The 22,142-nt window shown below is 42.0% G+C and overlaps 2 protein-coding genes across 2 annotated transcripts in view; one reads left to right on the top strand and one right to left on the bottom strand.

The window, feature by feature from the left end:
• Positions 1-18,584, bottom strand: LOC144254627 (mRNA export factor GLE1). Its single transcript, XM_077798013.1, has 13 exons — positions 18,442-18,584; positions 18,160-18,220; positions 17,665-17,919; positions 15,107-15,338; positions 13,868-13,980; positions 13,651-13,720; positions 7,777-7,919; positions 7,498-7,688; positions 6,864-6,993; positions 4,889-4,993; positions 3,402-3,484; positions 2,194-2,257; positions 1-925 (listed from the first exon to the last, which is right to left on the bottom strand). Exons 1-13 carry the CDS (start codon positions 18,531-18,533, stop codon positions 857-859), a joined length of 1,608 nt encoding a protein of 535 aa, XP_077654139.1. The 5' UTR covers positions 18,534-18,584; the 3' UTR covers positions 1-856.
• Positions 18,585-21,419: 2,835 nt separating this feature from the next.
• The window catches only part of LOC144254352 (cytoplasmic dynein 2 intermediate chain 2-like), a 3,912-nt gene continuing 3,189 nt past the window's right edge, over positions 21,420-22,142 (top strand). The window contains exon 1 of the mRNA XM_077797364.1: positions 21,420-21,460. Coding sequence (XP_077653490.1) covers positions 21,420-21,460 — 41 coding nt within the window. The remainder of the gene's footprint in view (positions 21,461-22,142) is intronic.

The raw sequence follows: 22,142 nt of genomic DNA, 5'->3' as shown, positions 1-22,142 counted from the left end.
TATTAAAAAAAATCAAGCTTTATTACTTATTTTTTGGCACTGCAGTCAGGATTTATAGAATGGGTCACTTCAAGCTACTTGGGTACCAGTGAATACATACGCCCACAAAGCACTCAGCGTAGAGGGACAGATCTTTGGCTGCTGCCTCTGCAGTATAATAGAGAATGAGTCTTTCCATAAAACAACTTGCAATTTTTATCTGAACATTCAAATTCTGGATTTTTGCAGTGGCTTCAGTCGGCAAATTAATCATCATTCATTACTTGGAACATGAAAAAAATTATAATTCCTCCCAAATGTCTTTATTTAACTACACATCACTCATCTCCTCTGCATTTAGAAATGCTTCACAAGCTGAGAAAGGCAAAACCATCATAACCCAGACATGCATGTAAGGATTTGGCTTTAACATTTAATGATACTTTGAATGGTATCTTACGAATCTCTTTCTGGGAATTTGTCTGAACAGGGGTGGGGAAGGGGTGAAATGGTGGGCTCAGACTAGTTCACAGTAAAATGGCTAATGTATCACCAACTTTCTGAAAGACACTCAGAGACAAAGGAAATAAAGGATGAGACCAAGTACTAAACACCTCTGCTCACAAATTTTACAAAAAACAGAAAAGCCAGCTCTATTTAATCCAGCATGTGGATGCCTTAATGAGTTACCAAACCTGTAAAGGAATTACCAAGATTTTGTGAAAATCTTCTCTCCTAGTCACATGGTCAAATATGTAAAAACACACACTGACAAATTTCTAAATTTAACATGACTTCTTCCAAAAACAACTATCTTCAGTTGCTTTATTCTTGCCTCTTCACAATATAGTGGAGATGTTGGGTGATGGGAGTAACATCAGGAACGCCAGAAGGAGGAAGTCAGAAAGCCCTTGGGGACAGGAATCTCCTTGCGTTGCAAACATTTCTGGTCAGGGAAAGAAAAAAGAGAATGAGTTAAGACAAAAAGAGAATGAGTGTGCATTACTGGGGATTGAACCCAGGGGTGCTCAACCATTGAGTTACACCCCAGCCCTTTATATTTTAATTTTCACTTTGAGACAAGGTCTCGCCAGGTTGCCGAGGCCATCTTTGAACTTGTGATCCTCCTGCCTCAGCCTCCTGAGTGGAATTACAGGTGTATGCTTCCATACCTGGCTCAGAATGAGTTTCTAATAACACTGTATCTTATACTTTACAGTTGGAAGAAATTTGGAGGGACAAACAGCAAGTTTAAGTCCTATGGAAGAGTAGACAAAGGAAAAAGCCCACAAGTAAGACTGATGGTTCTGTGTAAGACTAGAATAAATGAAGTGCTGTTATTACGCCTGTTCCATCCTTTTCCCTACAGCGTGGCTTCATCTGTCACCATCACTATTTTCCCAACGGGGCTCCTAGAAGCTCAAAATCAGTGGATTATTTTAGTACACCTACTATGGAGTTTCAAATTATTTGTGAAAATTTACCTCTTAAAACTTCTTGGCAGTTGGAAATAGGGGTAGAGTCCAACTGAAAGTATAGTCTCTTCTTGTGGAGAAAAGTGACCACATTTACCAGTTTCCCAAACCCAAGATAGAGAAAGGAAATTTGGTCAATAAGCAAAACTTGTATTGATGAAGCCAGGCATGGTGGCCACACCTGTAATTTCAGCTACCTGGGAAATGAGGCAGGAGGATTGCAATTTTCAAGGCCAGCTTTGTCTCCAAATAAAAAAATATGGGGTTGGGATGAAGCTCAGTGGCAAAGCATCTGCCTTGCATTTACAAAGCCCTGGGTTAGACCCCCAGTTCCACAAAAGTAAAAAAACAAAACAAAACAAACAAAAAAAAACCTCCACCAAACAAAAAATACAGGGCTGGGGATATAGTTAAATGATACAATACCCCTGAGTTCCATCCACAGTATCAGCAAAAAAAAAAAAAAAAAAAAAAAGTATTAGTGAGAGAAGATTCATTATATATTTTAATCATCTCTTAGGGTGGCTGCTTCACAGGCAGCGTGAAGAATGACATGCAGGAAGAAGATGAAATGGTGGCCCCAGTCCAGAGAGAGGCAAGTGGGAATCATTAACAAACAGCAGGGCTGGGATGATCTAGAGGAGGAGGCTGCCATCAGGGTTTGGAGGTGCAGGACTTGTCAGGCTCAGGTGAGTCTCAGGTCAACAGTTTGAGATATATTAGGCTGAGGGCATCTTACCTCCAAGAACTGCTTGAGGCGTATGAAAGAACCCATCTGTCCTGAGCTTGTGATGGCTTCAATTCTACAGGGAGACAAAGGAGATCTGTGAACCCCCCATGATACACACCTCTTTGGGAGGGTGTGTATCAGCACACTACTGATCTGGAGTACAGTGTGACCCACTGACTCACAGGGCTGGCTAATAAGCTAAGGGTACTGCTGCTCTTCCAAATGATCTCAACCTTTTCAAGCCAGAGAAAAAGGAGAAGAGAGCACACTCCTTTCCAGGGTCTTTGTGATCAGGGCTTTGCCATTAGTTACCTCATCTGATTTAATGAGGGGACTTAACCTCTTGGCTTAACTCATGGCTACATATAATCACCATCCTAGATTATCTGGGGGACCCTGGGAAAGAACAATTTTTAAAAATGCCAGATATCTTACTCTAAGACTTTCCTAATTGTGTTTCATTTAATCAACAATATTTTAAAAAGACTCTCGTTTAGAGTTCAAAAGTACTTATTCAAATATAAAAGAGAAGTATAGGGGACTGGGGTTGTGGCTCAGTGGCAGAGCACTTGCCTAGCACACATGAGGCACTGGATTGGATCCTCAGCATCACATAAAAATAAATAAATAAAATAAAGGTATTATATCCATCTATAACTAAAAAATTTAAGCAAAAAAAAATAATAACAGAGATGTACAGGAGTAAAAAGATGTGATCCTTAATACAGGCTTTTTTCCTCTCATATTTTTTTAGTCAGTCATCCATGGACTTTTATTTATTTGTTTATTTATTTAACTTTTCAGTTGTAGACAGACCTTTATTTTATTCATTTATTTACACTCGGTACTGAGAATTGAACCCAGTGTTTCACATAAGCAAGGCAAGTGCTCTACCACTGAGCCACAACCCCAGCCCCTATTTTATTTATTTATATATGGTGCTGAGAATTGAATCCAGTGCCTCACACATGCTAAGCAAGTGCTCTATCACTGAACCACCACCCCAGCCCTTAACACAGGCTTTAAAAAAATTTTTTTCAGTGCTGGGTTAGAATCTAGGGCCTTGTGCAAGCTAGGCAAGTGCTCTACCACTGGCTACACCCCTAGCATTTTTAATTTCAGTGAAAAATAGCATGTAATAGCACTCCAGGGTCTCTATACCTGGTTCACTACTGTTACTAACTAAATCCCAGTTGCCTGCTCAATAAGCCTGATACCTTGGGAAATAATCCTCCTTGATGAGTAGTATCATCTTCCAGAACTGGACTTGGTACTGCTTCATGAGGGCATTCCCACACACCTAACAGAAAAGACAAGAACCATGAGGGCAGGGAGGAAAATCCACTCCCAGGACAGATCCACAAAGTGGGATCAGCCTTTGCCTTTCACACCTGTCAAAAAATATCAGCCATACTACTGAGCTAGCTAACGAGGGAATAAATGGAAAGAAACCACTCTTCTACCACAAGCATTTCTCTGTATATAGCAATACACAGACTGTCAGGTCTTAGTGAACAATTCTTCTTTTACTCTACCAAACCCAAGTCGTTCTGAAGGTCTGGCACCCTCCCAACCCTAGTAAGAAGCAAATAGGGGATACAACTTGTGTTCTCAAAGATTCAGGCTCACTGTTAGTGTATATGACTCCAGGAACTAAAAGGCAACTAGGAACTACTAGCATTACTGGTGAAATGGCCCCAGACCTGTTATGGCATGTTCCCTAAGCATTCTTTTTTTGTTGTTGTTACTGGAAATTGAACTCAGGGGCACTCAACCACTAAGCCACATCCCCAGCCCTATTTTATATTTTATTTAGACAGGGTATCACTGAGTTGCTTAGCGCCTCACCACTATTGAGGCTTTGAACTCGCGATCTTCCTGCTTCAGCCTCCCAAGCCATGAGATTACAGGCGTGCGCCACTACGACCGGTCCTTAAGCATTCTTTAAGAAGTATCTACTTTCCGTGGAAACCCTTGCTGTCACCCTACTGGGGTGACATGCCACAAGGCAGAAATAACACAAGCTAAACAAACTAGTTTTAAATGTGGTGGTCCCTTAGAGGCAGACAGAACTGTATATAGCCTTCTAGATAGGGAAGATACCTGACCCAAGCTGGGTATGGTATTTTCTCTCCTGGAAGTAAGGAATCTCAGAACAGTGAAATATTGGTCCCAAAACATTGAGTGATCATGCTGAGATGAGTGACAGCCAGGACTGCCGCCTCCCCTACTACATGCAGAGAAACTGGCAATGTTAGCCAACAGAGCAAGAGTGAGGCAGCTTGCAGAGACAGTGGTTATGAAAGTCATATGGTGCCACAGAGAGACTATCCTGGTGCCTGGTGATATTCCAGTGCCTTGGTTCCATGCTCTAAAGAGATTCAATTGCATGTCCTACCTTGGTTGTGGGAGTCACTTCTATATCACTAAAACTAATGCTATTTTTTAACTTAAGCTAGGATGCACCATTTTCTTATTTTGGTAATGGAAAAAAAACATCTACACAGTGAAGGCAAGTACAATGCTTAGAAAAAGTGAAAGCCAGAGCTTTCTTGTGGTTTGGAAAAAACATCTGCAACACTGGTGTAATAAATACTGCTCACCTCCAGGCTCATTTCTACACTGCTTACCCATCCTTGTCACTCAATTTCCTGAGTCCACCTCAACCACTGGCTTTCTCTTGTGTGATATCTAAATTACATACCTCCAAGAAGTCAAAGAGGAGAGTGGCTGTCACATCTGACAGAGGTTCCATGTTTAAGATCTGGGCCAACCAGCGCCAGCCATGATTTAAGCCATGAGGGTGAATCTATGAGGAGAGAAGTTTTACCATGATTTGATCTCATTTTATTCAGAGATCTAAACTCTCCACGTTATTCAGCTACTACCAAGTAGACATGAACACCAAGATCATTTCGCCCAGGAAAATGCCACAAGGCGGAAATAACACAGGCTAAACAGACTCTTGTTTTTTTTTTTTGGTGCTGGGGATCGAACTCAGGGCCTTGTGCTTGCAAGGCAAGCACTCTATCACCTGAGCTTTTTCCCTAGCCTCAAACTCTGGTTTTAAATATTCTAAACAACGTGTACATTCTCATACCTTCTTTACAGGATCCCTTTGACACATACAACAACTTCAGTTTCAGAGATTCCATAGGCCAATACTTACAGTATTAACCTTTTTTTTGGGGCAGCGGGGAGCATAACCAGGGATTGAACTCAAGGGCACTCAACCATTGAGCCACATCCCTAGCCCTATTTTGTATATTATTTAGAGACAGGGTCTCACTGAGTTGCTTAGTGCCTCGCTGTTGCTAAGGCTGGCTTTGAACTCGTGATCCTCCTACCTCAACCTTCCCAGCCACTGGGATTACAGGCATGCTCCACCAGGCCCAGCTTAAAACTTTTTTTTTTTTTTTTTTGAGATGGAATCTTGCTATGATGCCCAGGCTGGCTTTACACTCATAATCCTACCTCAGCCTTCGTATCACTGGGATTATAGATATGCACCAATATGTATGGCTCTTATTGACATTCTATTTTTCTTGGTACCTTTAGCTTAAAACCTAGACACAGCAATAAAAACTTCTTGGATTCAATCAACTTCTATTTTTTCGAAGTCTATTAACTTCTCTACCTCTCTACCTGTACTCCTTGAGAAAAAAATGAGCTGAGAGGTCAAAGCCCAGAACCCCGCCATGGCTCTGTCACTGACAGATATGAATCCCTCCAGCTTTGTATGCTTCCATTGCCTATCTGTGAGGTAAGCAATGGGACCTAGATAGATTCCAAGGCCCCAACCAGGGATAAGATGACAACTTCTTGCTCATCCCTCTAATAAAAAAGCATAGGGCTCAGTGGTACAGTGCTTGCTTAGCATGCACGATTCCCTGAGTTCAATCCCGAATACCTTCTAAATCTAATGATTGACTTATAATAGCCTCTCTTCTGGTCTATGAAGCCAGATGCAATGGTGCACCTCTTGGAAAACATGCTGGAGGATCACACATTTTAGGCTAGCCTGAGCAACTTAGCAGAACACTGTCTCAAAAAGATAAAGTAAAAATGGTTGAAAAATATATCGCTCAGTGCTTGCCTAGTATGTGTAAGGCCCTGGGTTCAATCCTTAGTAAAGCAAAAAAACCAAAACAACAACAAAAACCTGTGAAGCTACCAGACACTTTCCCTCATTGTTTCACTGGAGTGATTCGGAAGGAAGGCTGCTATGGTTTGGAAGTGTCTCCCAAAGGCCTATGTGTTAAAGGCTTGGTCACCAGCCTGTGGCACTATTGCAAGATGATGGAACCTTAAAGAGACAGAGCCTAGCTGGAGGAGGTCAGCCACTGGGATGTGCCCTTGAGGGAGATTTTGGGACCCCACCCCTGCCTGTCCCTCTCTTGCTTCCCAGCTGCTGTGGATGGGCAGCTTTACTCTACCACATACTCCTGCTGTGAAGTATTGCCTCACCACAGGTCCAAGAACAATGGAGCCAGCTGAACAGACTGAAACCTACGAAACCATGAGCCAAAATGAACCCTTCCTCCTTGTAAGCTGTTTCTCAGGAATTTTGCTGCAATAACAGAAACCTGACACCAAGGGAAATGTTTGCTGTGGGTGGAATCACCAACATGGACCCTCATCCAACCTCTCATTACTGGCAGTTAGCCTTTTCTACCCACTTCTTGTTGGTTTCCATACGGCCACCGGAGCTGGATGATGGCAGCATAGAGACGAATCATCCCAGACATGCGTTTTAGAAAGTTGTCCTGCTGTTCCACCTTGGAATCCTTCACTTGGTAGCCGAGCATCCTACATGGAAAGAGAAAAACTCAATGTGACAAGGCCACAATAAGGGTAACAAACCAGAGATTACTTTTCATGGCTAAAAGTAATAATATTGTTATGTTTAACATTATAACAAAGCACTGGTATTCGCCAACAAATTTGTTTCACAAAAGCCCTGCAGGGTAAACTCACAGGTAAAATCAGAAGGTAATGGCTATCAATACCCCATTTACAAATAGGAAAACTAATACTCAAAGACGTTAAATAATCTACCCATTTTTGCAAAGCCCTTAAGATGAAAAGCAGGGATAATTTCTAAGACCACTAGATTCTAGGTCTAATATTCTTTCTAATAAACTATTATTATTGATATCTAACACCACAAATCCCAAAAGTTACATCAAAGACCTTTCTGACAGAATTTTCAAGGTACACAGAACTGTGAGAAGGAGGAAAAAAAAAATCCAATTCTATTTATATTCTATTAATCACCCTAGAGAGAGTGAATAAGGAGAAAAACAACTTTACCGCTGATAGTCTTCCAAAGCCATCCCCTCCTTGAAAGCTGGATAGAAAGGAACAGAGTAAGGACACTTCTTGTGTAGATGAGCAAGGATGAGGTCCCCCACTCTGGGGTGGAGCGCCCAGATCCCAGACGCCACAACTGCGATGGGGAATGCTGCTTCATGATGAGAGGCCACCTCCTCTTCCCCTTGTTTCTGAGAACAAAGAGATGGGGGACAATTTTAATTAATACCCAAAAAGGTGTACACCAGCCTCCTCTTCCCATACCTCTGAGTTTCTTACCACAAATTTCTCTGCCAGTTTATACTGAACGAAGTCCAAGCCCTGTGGGTTAAGTGTGACGGATACAGAGCGCCCACCAGATTGAACAGGCTTTCCAGAAAGCAAGCTATGGATCTTGTCAAAGACCTCCTTCAGCTTAGAACCTGTGCATGACAGGGAAAAAGTCAGTGAAAAGGCACAACAAATGCGTCAATCTATTTTCATCAAGTGATCACCAAGCCTCTATAGAAATCCAACCGTGATCCTCTACAGAAGTTCAGAGCCAAAAGCAAAAACACTGGTGCAAAAAATTATATAAAAATCAAATTCATGTTACGGGGGCTGCAAAATATACAAGTCATGGTACTATTCCAAAGAAGTTCCTTACTTGAGAATGAATTTGTGTGTGTGTGTTGTGTGTGTGTGTGTGTGTGTGTGTTAGTTACTGGGAATTGAACCCAGGGGCAGGTGTGTGTGTGTGTGTGTGTGTGTGTGTGTGTGTGTGTGTGTGTGTGTGTTAGTTACTGGGAATTGAACCCAGGGGTACTTTGCCACTCAGCTACATTCCCAGCCCTTTCTATTTAATTTTTGAGACAGAATCTCACTAAGTTACCGATGCTGGCCTTGAACTTGTAATCTTCTTGCCTCAATGTCCCAAGTAGCTGAGAGATTACAGGCTGTACTAATGTGCCCAATGGGAATGAACTAATTCTGAAACTGACACACGACAGAGAAAAGAAAAACAGTTGTTAAATAGTGTTACAGGGGCTGGGGCTGGGGGCTCAGTGGTAGCACACTTGCCTGGCATGTGTGAGGCACTGGGTTCAAATCTCAGAACCTCATATAAATTAAAAAAAAATTGAAACAAACAAACAACGGTCTATCAACAACTAAAAAAATAAGTGTTACAGATCTCACAGACTGTGGTGGCTATCCCTAGAGGAATTAGTTGCACCTTTAGGAAGAACCTGCTAAAGGATCTTCCCAACTTGAGATGATTTTCCCTTTCTCTGGGCCTCCTACATCCTCAAAGACAAAGGAATGGGATCTTGTGAGAGCTTGAACTTTAAGTCCAAAGATCCATGTGGTATAGGCTCACTTCCCAGCTCAGTACTACTGGGAGATGGAGGAACTTTTCAAGACATGGGGCTTCTTGGGGGGAAAGCAGAATAAAATAGACATTATTATTGTTGTATGTATATACGTGACTGCATGACCAATGTGATTCTGCAACCTGTACACTCAGAAAAATGAGAAATTATACCCTATCTGATACAAATGTATGATATGACAAGATCATTGTACTGTCATGTGTAACAAATTAAAACAAAACAAAACAAAAAAGACATGGGGCTTCTTGGGAGGTTTTCAGGTCACCGGGGACATGCCCTTCAAGGAGACTGTGAGACTATGGTCTCTTCTTCTCTCTCTTTTTCACCTTCTGACCGTTAGGGTCATGATGTGCTACCACATACAAAGAGCAACAGGGCCAACTGATCTAGACTGCAATCTCTAAAAATGTGAGAGAAAACAAATCTATTCTCTATAAGCTGATTATCTCAGTTATTTGTCATAGTTAAGAAAAGCTGATAGTTCCTAATCGTTATGTTTGATAGAAGACCCTGAGTACCCAGCCCTACAAGTAGGTACTAGGCAGTCAGGCTAAGTAAACTGAGCAACGAAAGTCAATTCCTTAAAGTGCTGGCCTGCAACATATGCACTCTGGAAGTAGTGGGGTCTGACACCTGCCCATGAACCAAAGACCAGGAATCCATAAAATAAGAATGGAGATGGAGAAAGAGAAAATGAGACGAGAGGAACAGAGAACTAAAGTTTCTAGCTCCTAAGACCCTATCCATTCCTGCTATTGGAAATATCCCTTGATTTTAGGATAAACACTATTCTTTTTTCTTAAGCAGATCTGAATTTGTTTCCATTATTTATAATCAAATTTTTCCAGGTACAGTGGCACACATCTGTAATTCCAGTGGCTTGGGAGGCTGAGGCAGGTGGATTACAAATTCAAACCCAGCTTTAGCAACTTAGCAAGATCCTAAGCAACTTAGTGAGAACCTGTCTCTAAATAAAAAATATAAAGGATTGGGGATGTGGCTCAGTAGTGAGCCCCTGGGTTCAATCCCTGATTAAAAAAAAAAAAAAAAGTTTTAATTAACATATCACCTCCAGTTGAGAATACCCAACAAAGTTTCTAAACACTTCAAAAATGTAACAAGTCGGGGCTGGGGATGTGGCTCAAGTGGTAGGGCGCTCACCTGGAATGCGTGCGGCCCGGGTTCAATCCTCAGCACCACATAAAAATAAAATAAAGATGTTGTGTCTGCCGAAAACTAAAAAATAAATATTAAAATTCTCTCTCTCTCTCTCTCTCTCTCTCTTTAAAAAAATAAAAGTCATCCTGTTTTTTTAAAAAAAAATGTAACAAGTCTCAGAAAAATCCTATTCAAAAAAAAAAAAAAAAAGATTCAGGAGGGAACCAAGAATCAAATAATGAAACACCACAGAAACCCTAAAATGAATAATCCCAGAAAAACAGAAATAGAGACCCAAACCTTACTGAAATGTTAAAAATATATATTTCCATAAAAATTTCCCTAGGTCACACTCAGCTACATCATAGTCTATTGCTACGTTAAGGGCAGTTTCAAAAATCCCCACTGGCTGAGTCCCCCACCCACCCCTCTCTCCCAGCCTTTCCATATGCCTGACATGGCCTCCCAGATCCATAAGCAACCACGTCCTCATTTAAATTTTCCTCCAAATCTAAAGACTCATGCATATTTGCCTCTTTTTCAGAGATAGAAAGGAGGTCTTTTTTTTTTTTTTATTTCCTCTAATTCAATACTCATTGAAAATGAATTCTAGAGTATGCCTTGTGTCTGGCTGCCCTGGAAATTCTCAAGGACTTAAAAGAGAAACAGAAATTAAGCCATATGTAAAAAACGAAAAAGAGCAAAACTAGAAACTAATTAGATGTGGAGAAAGAAACAGGAAGTAGTCAGGAAGATGACTCTTGGCTTCGGCCATAGCAACTGATAACAGGGTGACTGATTACTCAGGAAATAGGAAGAAAGAGGCATAAGCAAGATGTCATATTCAGATTTGACCACACTAAGCTGGTGGTAGCTAAGAGAAATCCACCAGAGATGGCCCTCAGGAGGCTGAGCTAGAGAATCTGAAGCTCAGAGGAAAGAAACAAACCAGGACAGACTTGAGAAAGAGTCTTGGTCAAGAGGGGGGACATAGGAGGAAAATAACAGAGATATGAGCAGATCTCTAGGAAACACCTACAATTAGGTGGGGACAGGAGACTGGGACCCCACAAAGGATTACGAGGGAGAGAGAAGCAGAACCTGGAAAGAAATGTTGTCATGCAGGCTGAAGGAGAGTTGAAATTTTTAGAGAAGAGAATAATCAACAGTGTCATATGGAAACGTGATAAAGCAAAAAAATTAGAAAGCAGAGGATCAAGGGAAACTTATAATGTGAGACTCACATATATTTGAAAGCTGAGGAAAAGCAGCCTGTAAAAGAGAATAATTGCAGAAAACAGGAAAGAAAGGCAGGGAATGGGAACAAGGGCAAAGGCGAAAGGTAAGCTAAGACAGGAAGGTAGCCCTCAGCCTGAAATAGGCAACTAGGAGGTCAGGGCTGCGAGAGGGGTAAGAACCAAGAGAAGTTGAGGAGAGCAGTGAAGGTGTGGGGTGGTTGTCCAGACACCTCTCCCCACTCGTTGTTTCTTTTTATATATATATATATATATATATATATATATATATATATATATATATATATATATTTTTTTTTTTTTTTTTTTTTTTTTTTTTACTTTTTCCGGCAGACACAACGTCTTTGTTTGTATGTGGTATTGAGGATCGAGCTAACCCGGGCCTGAGGATCGAACCCGGGCCGCACGCATGCCAGGCGGGCGCGCTACCGCTTGAGCCACATCCCCAGCCCTCGTTGTTTCTATCAAGGGAAAGAACACTTTAAATTCTATCAAGTGATATGTGTTTATTTATACTTTGCCTTGTTCCAGAAAGAATTTCAGGCAACAACATGTTAAATGAGTTTTGCCATAAGGCTTTCAAGGGCAGGAAATGCACGATTCCTATTTTTTAGGTGACAAGTTAATGGGGCACTGGGGCCCAATACAAGTGAGAGCAACTTTCTACCTGTGCATACTCCTCTGCCCAGGGATGGCACAGTCTCATTTATAGGTGTCCTTGTTTATAGCTGTGGAAAAATAAATAATCTCTGTTCTTAAGAAGGGTGTTGAGGGCTGAGGATGTGGCTCAGAGGTAGAGTGCTCGCCTAGCATGCATGAGGCACTGGGTTTGATCCTCAGCACCATATAAAAATAAAATAAAGATACTATGTCTACCTATAACTAAAAAATAAATATTTTTTTAAAAAAAGAAGGGTGTGGGGCTGGGATTGTGGTTCAGCAGTAGAGTGTTCGCTTAGCACGGGCAGGACCTGGGTTCGATTTTCAGTACCACATACATTGTGTTGTGTCCATCTACAAAAAAAAAAAAAAAAAAAAAAAAGAAGGGTGTTGAGCCGGGTGCGGTGGTGCACGCCTATAATCCCAACAGCTCAGGAGGCTGAGGCAGGAGGATTGTGAGTTCAAAGCTAGCCTCAGCAACTTAGTGAGCCCTTGTCTCTAAACAAAATATAAAAAAGGGCTAGAGGATGTGGCTCATGTGGCTCAGAGCATCCCTAGGTTTAATCCCTGGTGAAAAAAAGAAAAAAATTAAAAAAAAAAAAGGAGAAGGAGAACAAGAAGAACAAGAAGAAAGGTATCAACCTCTCAGTTTATGACTTTTTTTTTTTTTTTGCCATACTGGGGATGGGAAGCAGGGTATTACAAATGCTAGGCAGACACTACAACTGAGCTACATTCCTAGCCCCTTTACTTTCTACATCTCAGTCTGTGAAGAAAAAAGAAATATGTCCTAAAGTATTAGCCTGGCAAGCTTGGGGTTTGCAAAAGCTAATGTAAGACTTAAAAGCAAAGACTACAAGTCATAAGGTTCCTTTCATGATGTCTGCAACAGTAACTTTCAACTTTAAAGTTAAAAGCCATTCTAAACAATTTCCTATTGATACATAGCTTAGTAAAAACAAATTAAGCTGAGCACAGTGGCATTCACCTGTAATCCCAGCTACTACATAGACTGAGGTAGGAAGATCTAGAGGCCAGCCTGGGCAACATAATGAGATAGTGAGACCCTCAGGAACTTAGTGAGACCCTATCTCAAGAAAAGAAATAGAGGCCGGGTAAGGTGGTGCATGCCTGTAATTCCAGCGGCTCAAGAGACTAAGGCAGGAGGATCACAAGTTCAAAGCCAGCCTCAGCAAAAGCAAGGCACCAAGCAACTCAGTGAGACCCTGCTCTAAATAAAATACAAAACAAGACTGGGGATTGTGGCTCAGTGGTTGAGTGCCTCTGTGTTCAATCCCTGGTACCCCCTGAACCCCCCCTCCCAAAAAAAAAATAAAAGAGAAAGAACTGGGATGTAGCTCAGTGATAAAGTATGCCTAGGTTCAATCCGCAGTACAAAAAATACATGATTACCTTGTAACTTCTTTCTATGCATTGGAGAGGAAAAAGGAAAGAAAAATGGGATTCATACCATTTACATGTACTCAATGCAACTGCCAACATTTGTTTGGTCATACCCTTTTATGTGTGTATGTGGTGCTAGAGATAAAACTCAGGGTCTCACATAAGGCTGGCCCAGTGTTCTAGCATTAAGTCATATTTCTGAGCCTGAACATATTCTTTACATAGAAACCTTACAGCTAAGTAGATTTGGAAACAGAAAACAAGACAATGAGGCAAAGGGCCATGCTTTCAATCCTCTGACTCACCCGCAATGGTGGAGATTTGGCTCACAGGGATGGTGGCAGCCTTCTGCAAGTCCATCTTTATCTTTTTGGCCTGCCAGAAAAGAATAGTGAGTAGTGAGAATATTTTGAAGAAAACTGAGTAGATACCCTCAGGATTAGGGAATGTGACACAACAGCTATACTCCTCTGTGACAGGAGGCTATGGGGAGCACCATCAGGCCATCTACACCTCCCCTACCTGACTATCCTTGCTGCTGGTCAGACCTTCAAAGGCCAACACACACTGGGCAGAAGCATCCTGCAGCTGCTGGTACCACTGCATCGTGCTGTCCTGGACCTTCACCTGGAGGTCTAAGGAATAAGACAAGATTTCATAGTGGCTGGTAGTTACTGAACATGTTACATGAGCCATGAACTGTGCTAACCATTTTCTGACATATTAACTGCTTTTTTTGGTGCTGGGGATTGAACCCAGGGCTGTGCATGTGAGGCAAGCACTCTACCAATTGAGCTATGTCTCCAGCCCATATTAATTGCTTTAATAGCTACAATAACACTATGAAGTAGATACTATTATTATTATCTCAATTTTTTTAAAGATATCATTTTATTGTTGTTGTTTATTTTTATTTTTTTATGTGGTGACAGGTATTGAACTTAGGGCCTCTTGCATGCTAGGCAGGTGCTTTACTACTGAGCTATCCCCCCAGCCCTTATTATCTCCATTTTCTGGAAAAAGAAACAGGTAATGGAAAGGTTAAGTGATTGGCCAAGGTCACACTGCTAGTAAGTACAATTAGATCCAGTGATTGGGCTCCATCCAGAGCCCATACTCTCAAACACTATACTGTACTGAGTTTTGTACATATTAAGTGAACATATATCTGTATATATTTACTTAAAATACTCAGTAATAGCAATACTTGGAATAATATATTTGCCAGAATTATACAGACTTCAAATATTTTTTTTAGAGAGACACAGAGAGAGAAAGAGAGAGAATTTTTTTAATATTTATTTTTTTTTTTTTTTTTTTTTTTTTTTTATATTTATTTATTTTTTAGTTCTCGGCGGACACAACATCTTTGTTGGTATGTGGTGCTGAGGATCGAACCCGGGCCGCACGCATGCCAGGCGAGCGCGCTACCGCTTGAGCCACATCCCCAGCCCCCTAATATTTATTTTTTATCAGAAGACACAACATCTTTGTTTGTATGTGGTGCTGAGGATTGAACCCAGGCTGCACGCATGCCAGGCAAGTGTGCTACTGGTTGAGCCACATCCCCAGCCCCCAGACTTCAAATCTTCATGCAAAGTGCTATGATATGAAATCAGGCTCCACATCAAACGAAACTAAATATGTTATATGTAAGTTTTGGTTAAATTTTCCCAACCTCTGGCCATATACCCTTGCTTCTTTTCACCAAGTTCTGAAACTTAGGCTGAGTTACAAGACTGTATTCACACCAAGACCCACCTTCATTCCGTGTCCCTCCTGGGCCCTGGGTGGGGACTGGGGACTGTGTGTGGGGCCCTGGCCCCTGATGTGTCTGTGAGGCTTGCAGCTTGGCCTGGGCCTCCTCCTCATCCTGCCTCTTCTTGTCTTCACAGGCTCTGGTGATCTCCTGCCCCAAGTTCCTGAGGAGGTCCCTCATTTCCTGCAGGGCTCTCTCGGCTTCAGCTTGGTTCTCTGCTGTGGGATAGCCACTCTGGCAGAGTGGAACAGACAGCATTTGGAATTCATTCCCTAGGAAAACTTGTGGGGCTAAATCATACCTCATACAAGTCAATACATCCATAGAAGTGGAATTATTGGGCCAGTGGAATACCCAACACTCTGATACTAACTGGCTCCTTAGTTTCTTAAGACTGACCATCCCATCCATAGTATCTAAGAATAAAGTTGGCTTTTTTTTTTGGTACCAGGGATGAACTCAGGGGCACTCAACCATTGAGCCACGTCCCCAGCCCTTTTTTATTCAGAAACAAAAAACAGTTTAGTTTGTTAGTTTGTATTAATTTATTTTTTAGTTGTAGTTGGACACAATACCTTTATTTCACTTATTTATTTTTTTATGTGGTGCTGAAGATCAAACCCAGAGTCCCGCATGTGCGAGGCGACCGCTCTACCGTTTAGCCACAACCTCAGCCCAAAAGGTTTGTTTTTTGAATTACTTAGTCACTTAGGGCCTCGATAAATTGCTGAGGCTGGCTTTGAATTCACGATGCTTCCCCCTTACCTCCCCACCTGCCAGCCGCTGGAAATACAGGTGTACGCCACTGCACCCGGCCATAGTAATTTTTAGTAATTTTTTAAAACCATGTGATTATAGGGCTGGGGTCACAGCTCAGTGATAGAATGCTTGCCTAGCATGTGTTAGGCACTGGGTTGGAATCTCAGCGCTGCATATAAATAAATAAAAATAAAAGTCCATTGACTAAAAAACAAACAAACAAACAAACAAAAAACCAATATGCTAGTTTACAATGTTGTTTTAATTTGCAACAAATGTTTTAAAGGTGATTTTGAACTTACTTTTCTAATTATTGAACAATTATGTCTCTATACCCTCCCCCTCCACGAGGGCCCCCTGGGGATTGAATCTGTAACTCCACCACTGAGCTATATCCCCAGTCCTTTTATTTTGATACAGGTTCTTGCTAAGCCTTAGACTCCTGAGAGGTTGATATTACAGGTAAGCATCACTTACCTGTAAGTCAGAGAAATCTGAACACCGACTAGATATTTGATCATATTAAATTACTAAATTTTTACATGTGACATCAGTATTTTGCTAAAAGCAGTCTTTTTAAACTTTGGAGGTATAGATAAAGTGTGGCTGCCATGCACCGACCTCTATTGAGCTAGAGAATGGATGTGTAAAGATTCATTATGCTATCCTTTCTACTCCTGTATTGGTTTGTAATTTTACAAAATGAAACGTAAACAAAACCCATGAAGAGAATTCAAAAGTAATAAACTATAAAACTTCTGCTTCAATATAAATAAATGCTTGAACACTTAGAACTCATATAAACTATTTTTTTTTTTTTTTGCACTGCTGGTGTTCAAGCTCAGGGCCTTAGGCATGCTACACAAGTGCTCCACCACTGAGCTAGAACCCCAGCCCTAATTGATTTTTTTATTCATCTTTGTTTTATTTTTTGTGGCCTCAAGGATGGAACCCAGCATGCTAGGCAAGCACTTTACCACTAAGCCAGTCCTTTTTTTGGTGGGGGCAGCAGGGAGGGACGATACCAAGGATTGAACTCAGGGGCACTCAAACACTGAGCCACATCCCCAGCCCATTTTTATATTTTATTAGAGACAGGGTCTCACTGAGTTACTTAGTGCCTCGCCGTGCTGAGGCTGGCTTTGAACTCATGATCCTCCTGTCTCAGCCTCCCAAGGTGCTGGGATTATAGGTGTGGGCCACTGCACCTGGCTAAATCCTTCTCTTTTGAACCATGGATTATACCCAGGGGCACTTAACCACTGAGCCACATCCCCAGCCTGCTTTTTCATTTTGAGTCAGGGTCTCACTGTGTTTGTTTAGGGCCTCACTAAATTGCTAAGGCTGTCTTTGAATTTGCGATCCTCTTGCCTCAGCCTCTGGAGTTGCTGGGATTACAGGCATGCACCCTTGCACCTGGTGCTGCTTCTTTTTTTGATACCAGGATTGAACCCAGGGGCACTCAACCCCTGAGCCACATCGCCAGCCCTCTTTTGTATTTTATTTAGAGACAGGGTGTCACTGACTTGCTTAGCACCTCACTTTTGCTGAACTGGCTTTGAACTTGCAATCCTCCTGTCTCAGCCTCCCAAGCCACTGGGATTACAGACGTGCACTACCACACAAGGCTGGCTGGTGTTGCTTTTTAAGACAGGGTCATGCTTAGTTGCCTAGGCTGGCCTCAAACTTGGTTCTCTTGCCACTGCCTTCCTAGTAGCTGGGATTACAGGTGTGTGCCACCATACCCAGATAAGGTACTCCATTTCAAAGATAGAAAAACAGTCACTCTAAGGCTTCTCACCTCTGAAGTGGTCCGAATGATCCCAGAGATGAGACTGCACAGCTGGTTGCCTCGGGTCCGGAAGGCAGCCAGGTCCACCTTCAGCAGGTCCTTGTGCTGTTCGGAGGTGTCCAGCTGCTGGTTGAGCTGCAGTACCTCCTCCTGCAGGGTATAGAGGCTCCGCAGGCGAACCTGGCCTTCCTCTCTCCGCAGTCGTTCCTGCTCTGCTTGCTTCAAGCGCTGCTGCTCTGCCTCTCGCAGTTTCAGGTTGAGAATCTATAGAAAGGATCATTGTGTCACTCTTTCTGAAGGGCTCCTGGCCTTTCTCTTTCCACACTTCTAGAGTACTAGGTGTGCTTTATATGCCTACAGATGAGCAGGAAAATGAATTCCTGAAGTCAGTAGTGCAGAGGCATGATATGGGCATGTCCTCCAGGATGACTGACAGAACTTGACCCTTCAGACAGGCTATAGACAGATAGCAATATACCTTCCCTGAATCTCCCAGGCACTGACCTTGGCTCTGTGACGATGCTCAGCTTTCAGCTTCTCCTGGTGGCCCAGGGCTTCCCTGGTACTAAATGAAATCGCAGGAAGAATAGTCAGGGATGCTTCTCAAGATGGTTCACCCTCTCCCCAAACCCAAGGATGATCATTTTCCAGGTTATATTCGTCTCCACTTATTTTATTTTGCTATTTAAGGACTCAGAAATTCAACTCTTTCCCCTTAGAATTCCTCTAGGGAAAGAGTTTCAGTTGAATACATGAACATCTCAGTTGTAATTCAGGGATACTCACCTCTTCTCTATCACTTCCCTTAAATCCTGAAATTCTTTATGCTGCTTCAGTTCCTTCAGCTCATCAAACCGCTTCAGCTGTTCAGACGCCATCTCTGAGAGGGCTCGTACTTTCCTTTCCTGCTCCTCCTGCCACTGCCTTAAGCCTTCCTGAAGAGGATCAACATCTGCCCTCAGAATGTCATTACCACCTTGCTCCTTTGCCCCTGAGCTACCCTCTCCTCAGAGACTCTCCAGGGCTTGGAATCATCTGCTCAGTTCACAGGACCTTTGCAGGAGCCCCTTTCCTTTGGATTGACCATTAAACTAAGCAGTTTTAGAAAGGCCCCTCCAGTTTGTCCCCTATGGTTTTGGTCAACATAGTATCAAACAACCATGCACTTCAAAATTTCCATCCTAAAGTGGAATCCAGTCTCATAAATGCCTTTTTAATTGTTTCCTCCAATATAAAAGACGTGGGACAGAACTATATCACACCTCTGAATGTAAAACCTCTTGTATCTACTTTATCATATGCAGTAGTGACTGTGCTTTATCAGAGCTGCTTTTAATGTCATTATTCTAGAAATCTTTCTTTTCATATGATAATTAAGAAGCTAATAAAAAAATGGTGCCAAGTATTACAACAGTTACAGAATTTTTTCTCAGGTTCTGCTTCTTTTTTACCAATCCCTCACCCCTTTTAATGGAGTGTGCTAGATGTTTCTACAATTTTGTTCAGATGACTAAAAAAATCTGGAAAAGCTGAGGCTGCTATTGATGCATACATACTGCTATTATTGGTCTTTTTATATAAATATACAAATATATATATATATATATATATATATATATATAATAAACATATAAACACACAACATACACAAATAACTCAAAATTTTGAAAACACTGGCTGTGCTGTCAACTTTGGAAAAAGTCGCCCAGTTTTCAATTTGAGTAAGCATTGTACAGAAATTAACAGAAATATGTTAATATGTCCAGAAATAGTAACCTTAATTTTTTTCAATTTATACATGGGTAACGCACTGTATCAAATATGTAAGGTCTTATCTACATGGATTTGATTACAGAAACTAAAGTAATCTTTAATAGAAAGAAAAAAATTTCCATTCATAAATTTTCATGGTACGAAATCCTTATTCTACTCTAAGTCCACAAACATGCAATGCTCATTCTTATCTTACTCCCTTCCTCATCTCTGCCTAAATTATCCTCCCACCCCCACTGAGGAAAGTCCTTTCCTTCATACCTAAGGAAAAAACACCTAAGGGTATCAGATATTTCATTTACTACCTATTGAAAATACTCTCTCTCATTTTTTTTGTGTGTGTGTGTTTTTTCTTTTTTTTTGTACCAGGGATGGAATTCAGGGGTACTTAACCACTGGGTCACATCCGCAGTCCTTTATAATTTTTTTTTTAGTTGTAGATGGATACAATATCTTTATTTATTTTTATGTGGTGCTGAGGATCGAACCCCGTGCCTCATACGTGCTAGGCAAGTGCTCTACCACTGAGCTACAGCCCCAGCCCTACCCAGCCCTTTTTTTTGTTTGTTTTATTTTGAGGCAGGGTCTCACTGAGTTCCTCAGAACCTTGATAAATTGCTAAAGCTGCCTTTGAACGCATGATCCTCCTGTCTCAGCCTCCCAAAATGCCGGGATTATAGGCATGTACCACCATGCCTGGCTTCTCATGTTTTGTTTTGATTTTTGGTACTGGAGATTGAACTCAGGGGCACCTGACCTCTGAGCCACATCCTCAGCCCTATTTTGTATTTTATTTAAAGACAGGGTTTCACTGAGTTGCTTAGGGCCTCACTAAATTGCTGAGGCTGGCTTTGAACTCTTAATCTTCCCGCCTCAGCCTCTGGAACTGCTGGGATTACAGGTGTGCAGCACATGCCTGGCAAATTTTTATATATTTTAAAACCATTATAGTACATGTGTGTGGCTCTTGGCTGTTTTGGTCTATTGACTGGGGGTCAGGGCAAGAATTAATGCCTTTTGTCTACACACATTCAGCTCATCCCCATTATCAGCCCTGCAAACCCCGCATCATCTCACACCTGCTATTTCCAGTCTGAAGCCTCTTTGCTTTCCAAAGGCAGAGTCTATTTATGTGCATTTGTGTGTGTCTGTGTGTATGTATCCTGGGGTTTGTCTATCTTTGCTTTATCATTTACCATTCCTCTACTGACATTCTGTCTTCCAGAAGAACATAAAAAGTATTTCCCTGCTAATGATCTCTCTCACATAGTCTCTGTTGTGTCTTCTTCCCAGCTTTCATTTTAGTAGTCGCAAAGGAAATGTTAGGCTAGGTGCAGTGGTGCATGCCTGTAATCCCAGTGGCTCAGGAGGCTGAGGCAGGAGGATCTAGAGTTCAATGCCTTGGGGCTGGGGATGTGGCTCAGCGGTAGCGCGCTCGCCTGGCATGCGTGCGGCCCGGGTTCGATCCTCAGCACCACATACCAACAAAGATGTTGTGTCCGCCGAGAACTAAAAAATAAATATTAAAAAAAAAAAAAAGAGTTCAATGCCAGCCTCAGCAAAAGTGAGGCACTAAGCAACTCAGTGCTTAGTGAGACCCTGTCTCTAAATAAAACACAAAATAGGGCTGGAGATGTGGCTCAGTGGTCGAGTATCCCTGAGTTCAATTCCTGGTACAAAAAAAAAAAAAAAAAAAAAAATTAAAAAAATCTGAAAATTCTTTTTTTTGGTGATGGAGCTGGGGCTGAGGCTGGAACTCTAGGCAACTGCTCTACCACTGAGCTACACCCAACTTGCAGATTTTTTGACACTCCTTCCTCCCACCCTTTCCACTTCAAGATGAATAGGACTTCACTACAACTGGTGAAGGAGACATGCCCCCCAAAATAAGAACTTCCCAGTCAATGTCTGAAAGGGCCATACAGCTCTGCCTGTTTTGTAGGATGCCTGCTCTTGAAACATAGCCACCTTGCCATGAGGAAGCCCAGGCCATGTGGACAGGACAGCTGTTCAAACTTCAACTGCCAGACAGGTACAGCTCTGAGATGACTCTAGCCTCAGCCGCTGCAACCACAACAAACTCTGAATGAGAATCTCCTAGCCAAACCTACTCAACCCACAGACACACAACAGTAACAAATGCCAGCTGTTTCAAGCCACCAGGTTTGGGATATTACATAGTGACGTATACTTCAGGCAAGAAATGGAGAATTCTTCTCTGAAAGAAAAGGAAAAGGAAAAAGGAAGGAAGGAGGGAAATAGGAATAAAAAGGGAGAAGGAAGAAAGGAAAAAGGGAAGGAAGGGCTTGATCCCTAGCACTGCAGAGAAAGAAAGGAGGAAAGGGTGGAAGAAAGGAAGGGGGAAGAGAGAGACAGACAGACTGACAGATGGACAGCAAGCAAGAAGGCTCAACCTCCAAACAATGGAAGGATAGGAGGGGGAAAAGAAGGGAAAGAGAAAGGGGAGAAGCTGGGTAATTGTGGCACACACCTACAGCTAGTCAGGAGGCTAAGGCAGCCTGGCAACTGCAAGACTCTCTCTCAATTTTGATTTTTGCCATCCAGGATGGAGTTGGGACCCAGGGCCTTGTGCTCGAAAGAAAATTGTTCTATACATTCCCAGCACTGACCCTATCTCAAAATAAGATAAAAAGGGATGAGGATGCAGCACAATAGCAAAGCACCTGCCTAGCTTGTGAAGCCCTGGCTTCAAT

The sequence above is a fragment of the Urocitellus parryii genome, chromosome 4 (genome assembly GCF_045843805.1).
Source record: "Urocitellus parryii isolate mUroPar1 chromosome 4, mUroPar1.hap1, whole genome shotgun sequence".
NCBI lineage: Eukaryota > Metazoa > Chordata > Mammalia > Rodentia > Sciuridae > Urocitellus > Urocitellus parryii.
The sequence above is the reverse complement of the archived record's forward strand: the minus strand, read 5'-3'. Positions and strand labels throughout refer to the sequence as shown.

Excerpts from the sequence above, each read along its gene's own strand:
- LOC144254627 (XM_077798013.1), bottom strand. The coding sequence starts at position 18,533 with ATGGCGTCTGAACAGCTGAAGCGGTTTGATGAGCTGAAGGAACTGAAG. Across the intron at positions 3,485-4,888 it reads TCCTCTTTGACTTCTTGGAG|GTGTGTGGGAATGCCCTCAT; the intron begins GTATGTAATTTA and ends CTTTTCTGTTAG. Across the intron at positions 2,258-3,401 it reads AAGGAGGATTATTTCCCAAG|AATTGAAGCCATCACAAGCT; the intron begins GTATCAGGCTTA and ends GTCTCCCTGTAG.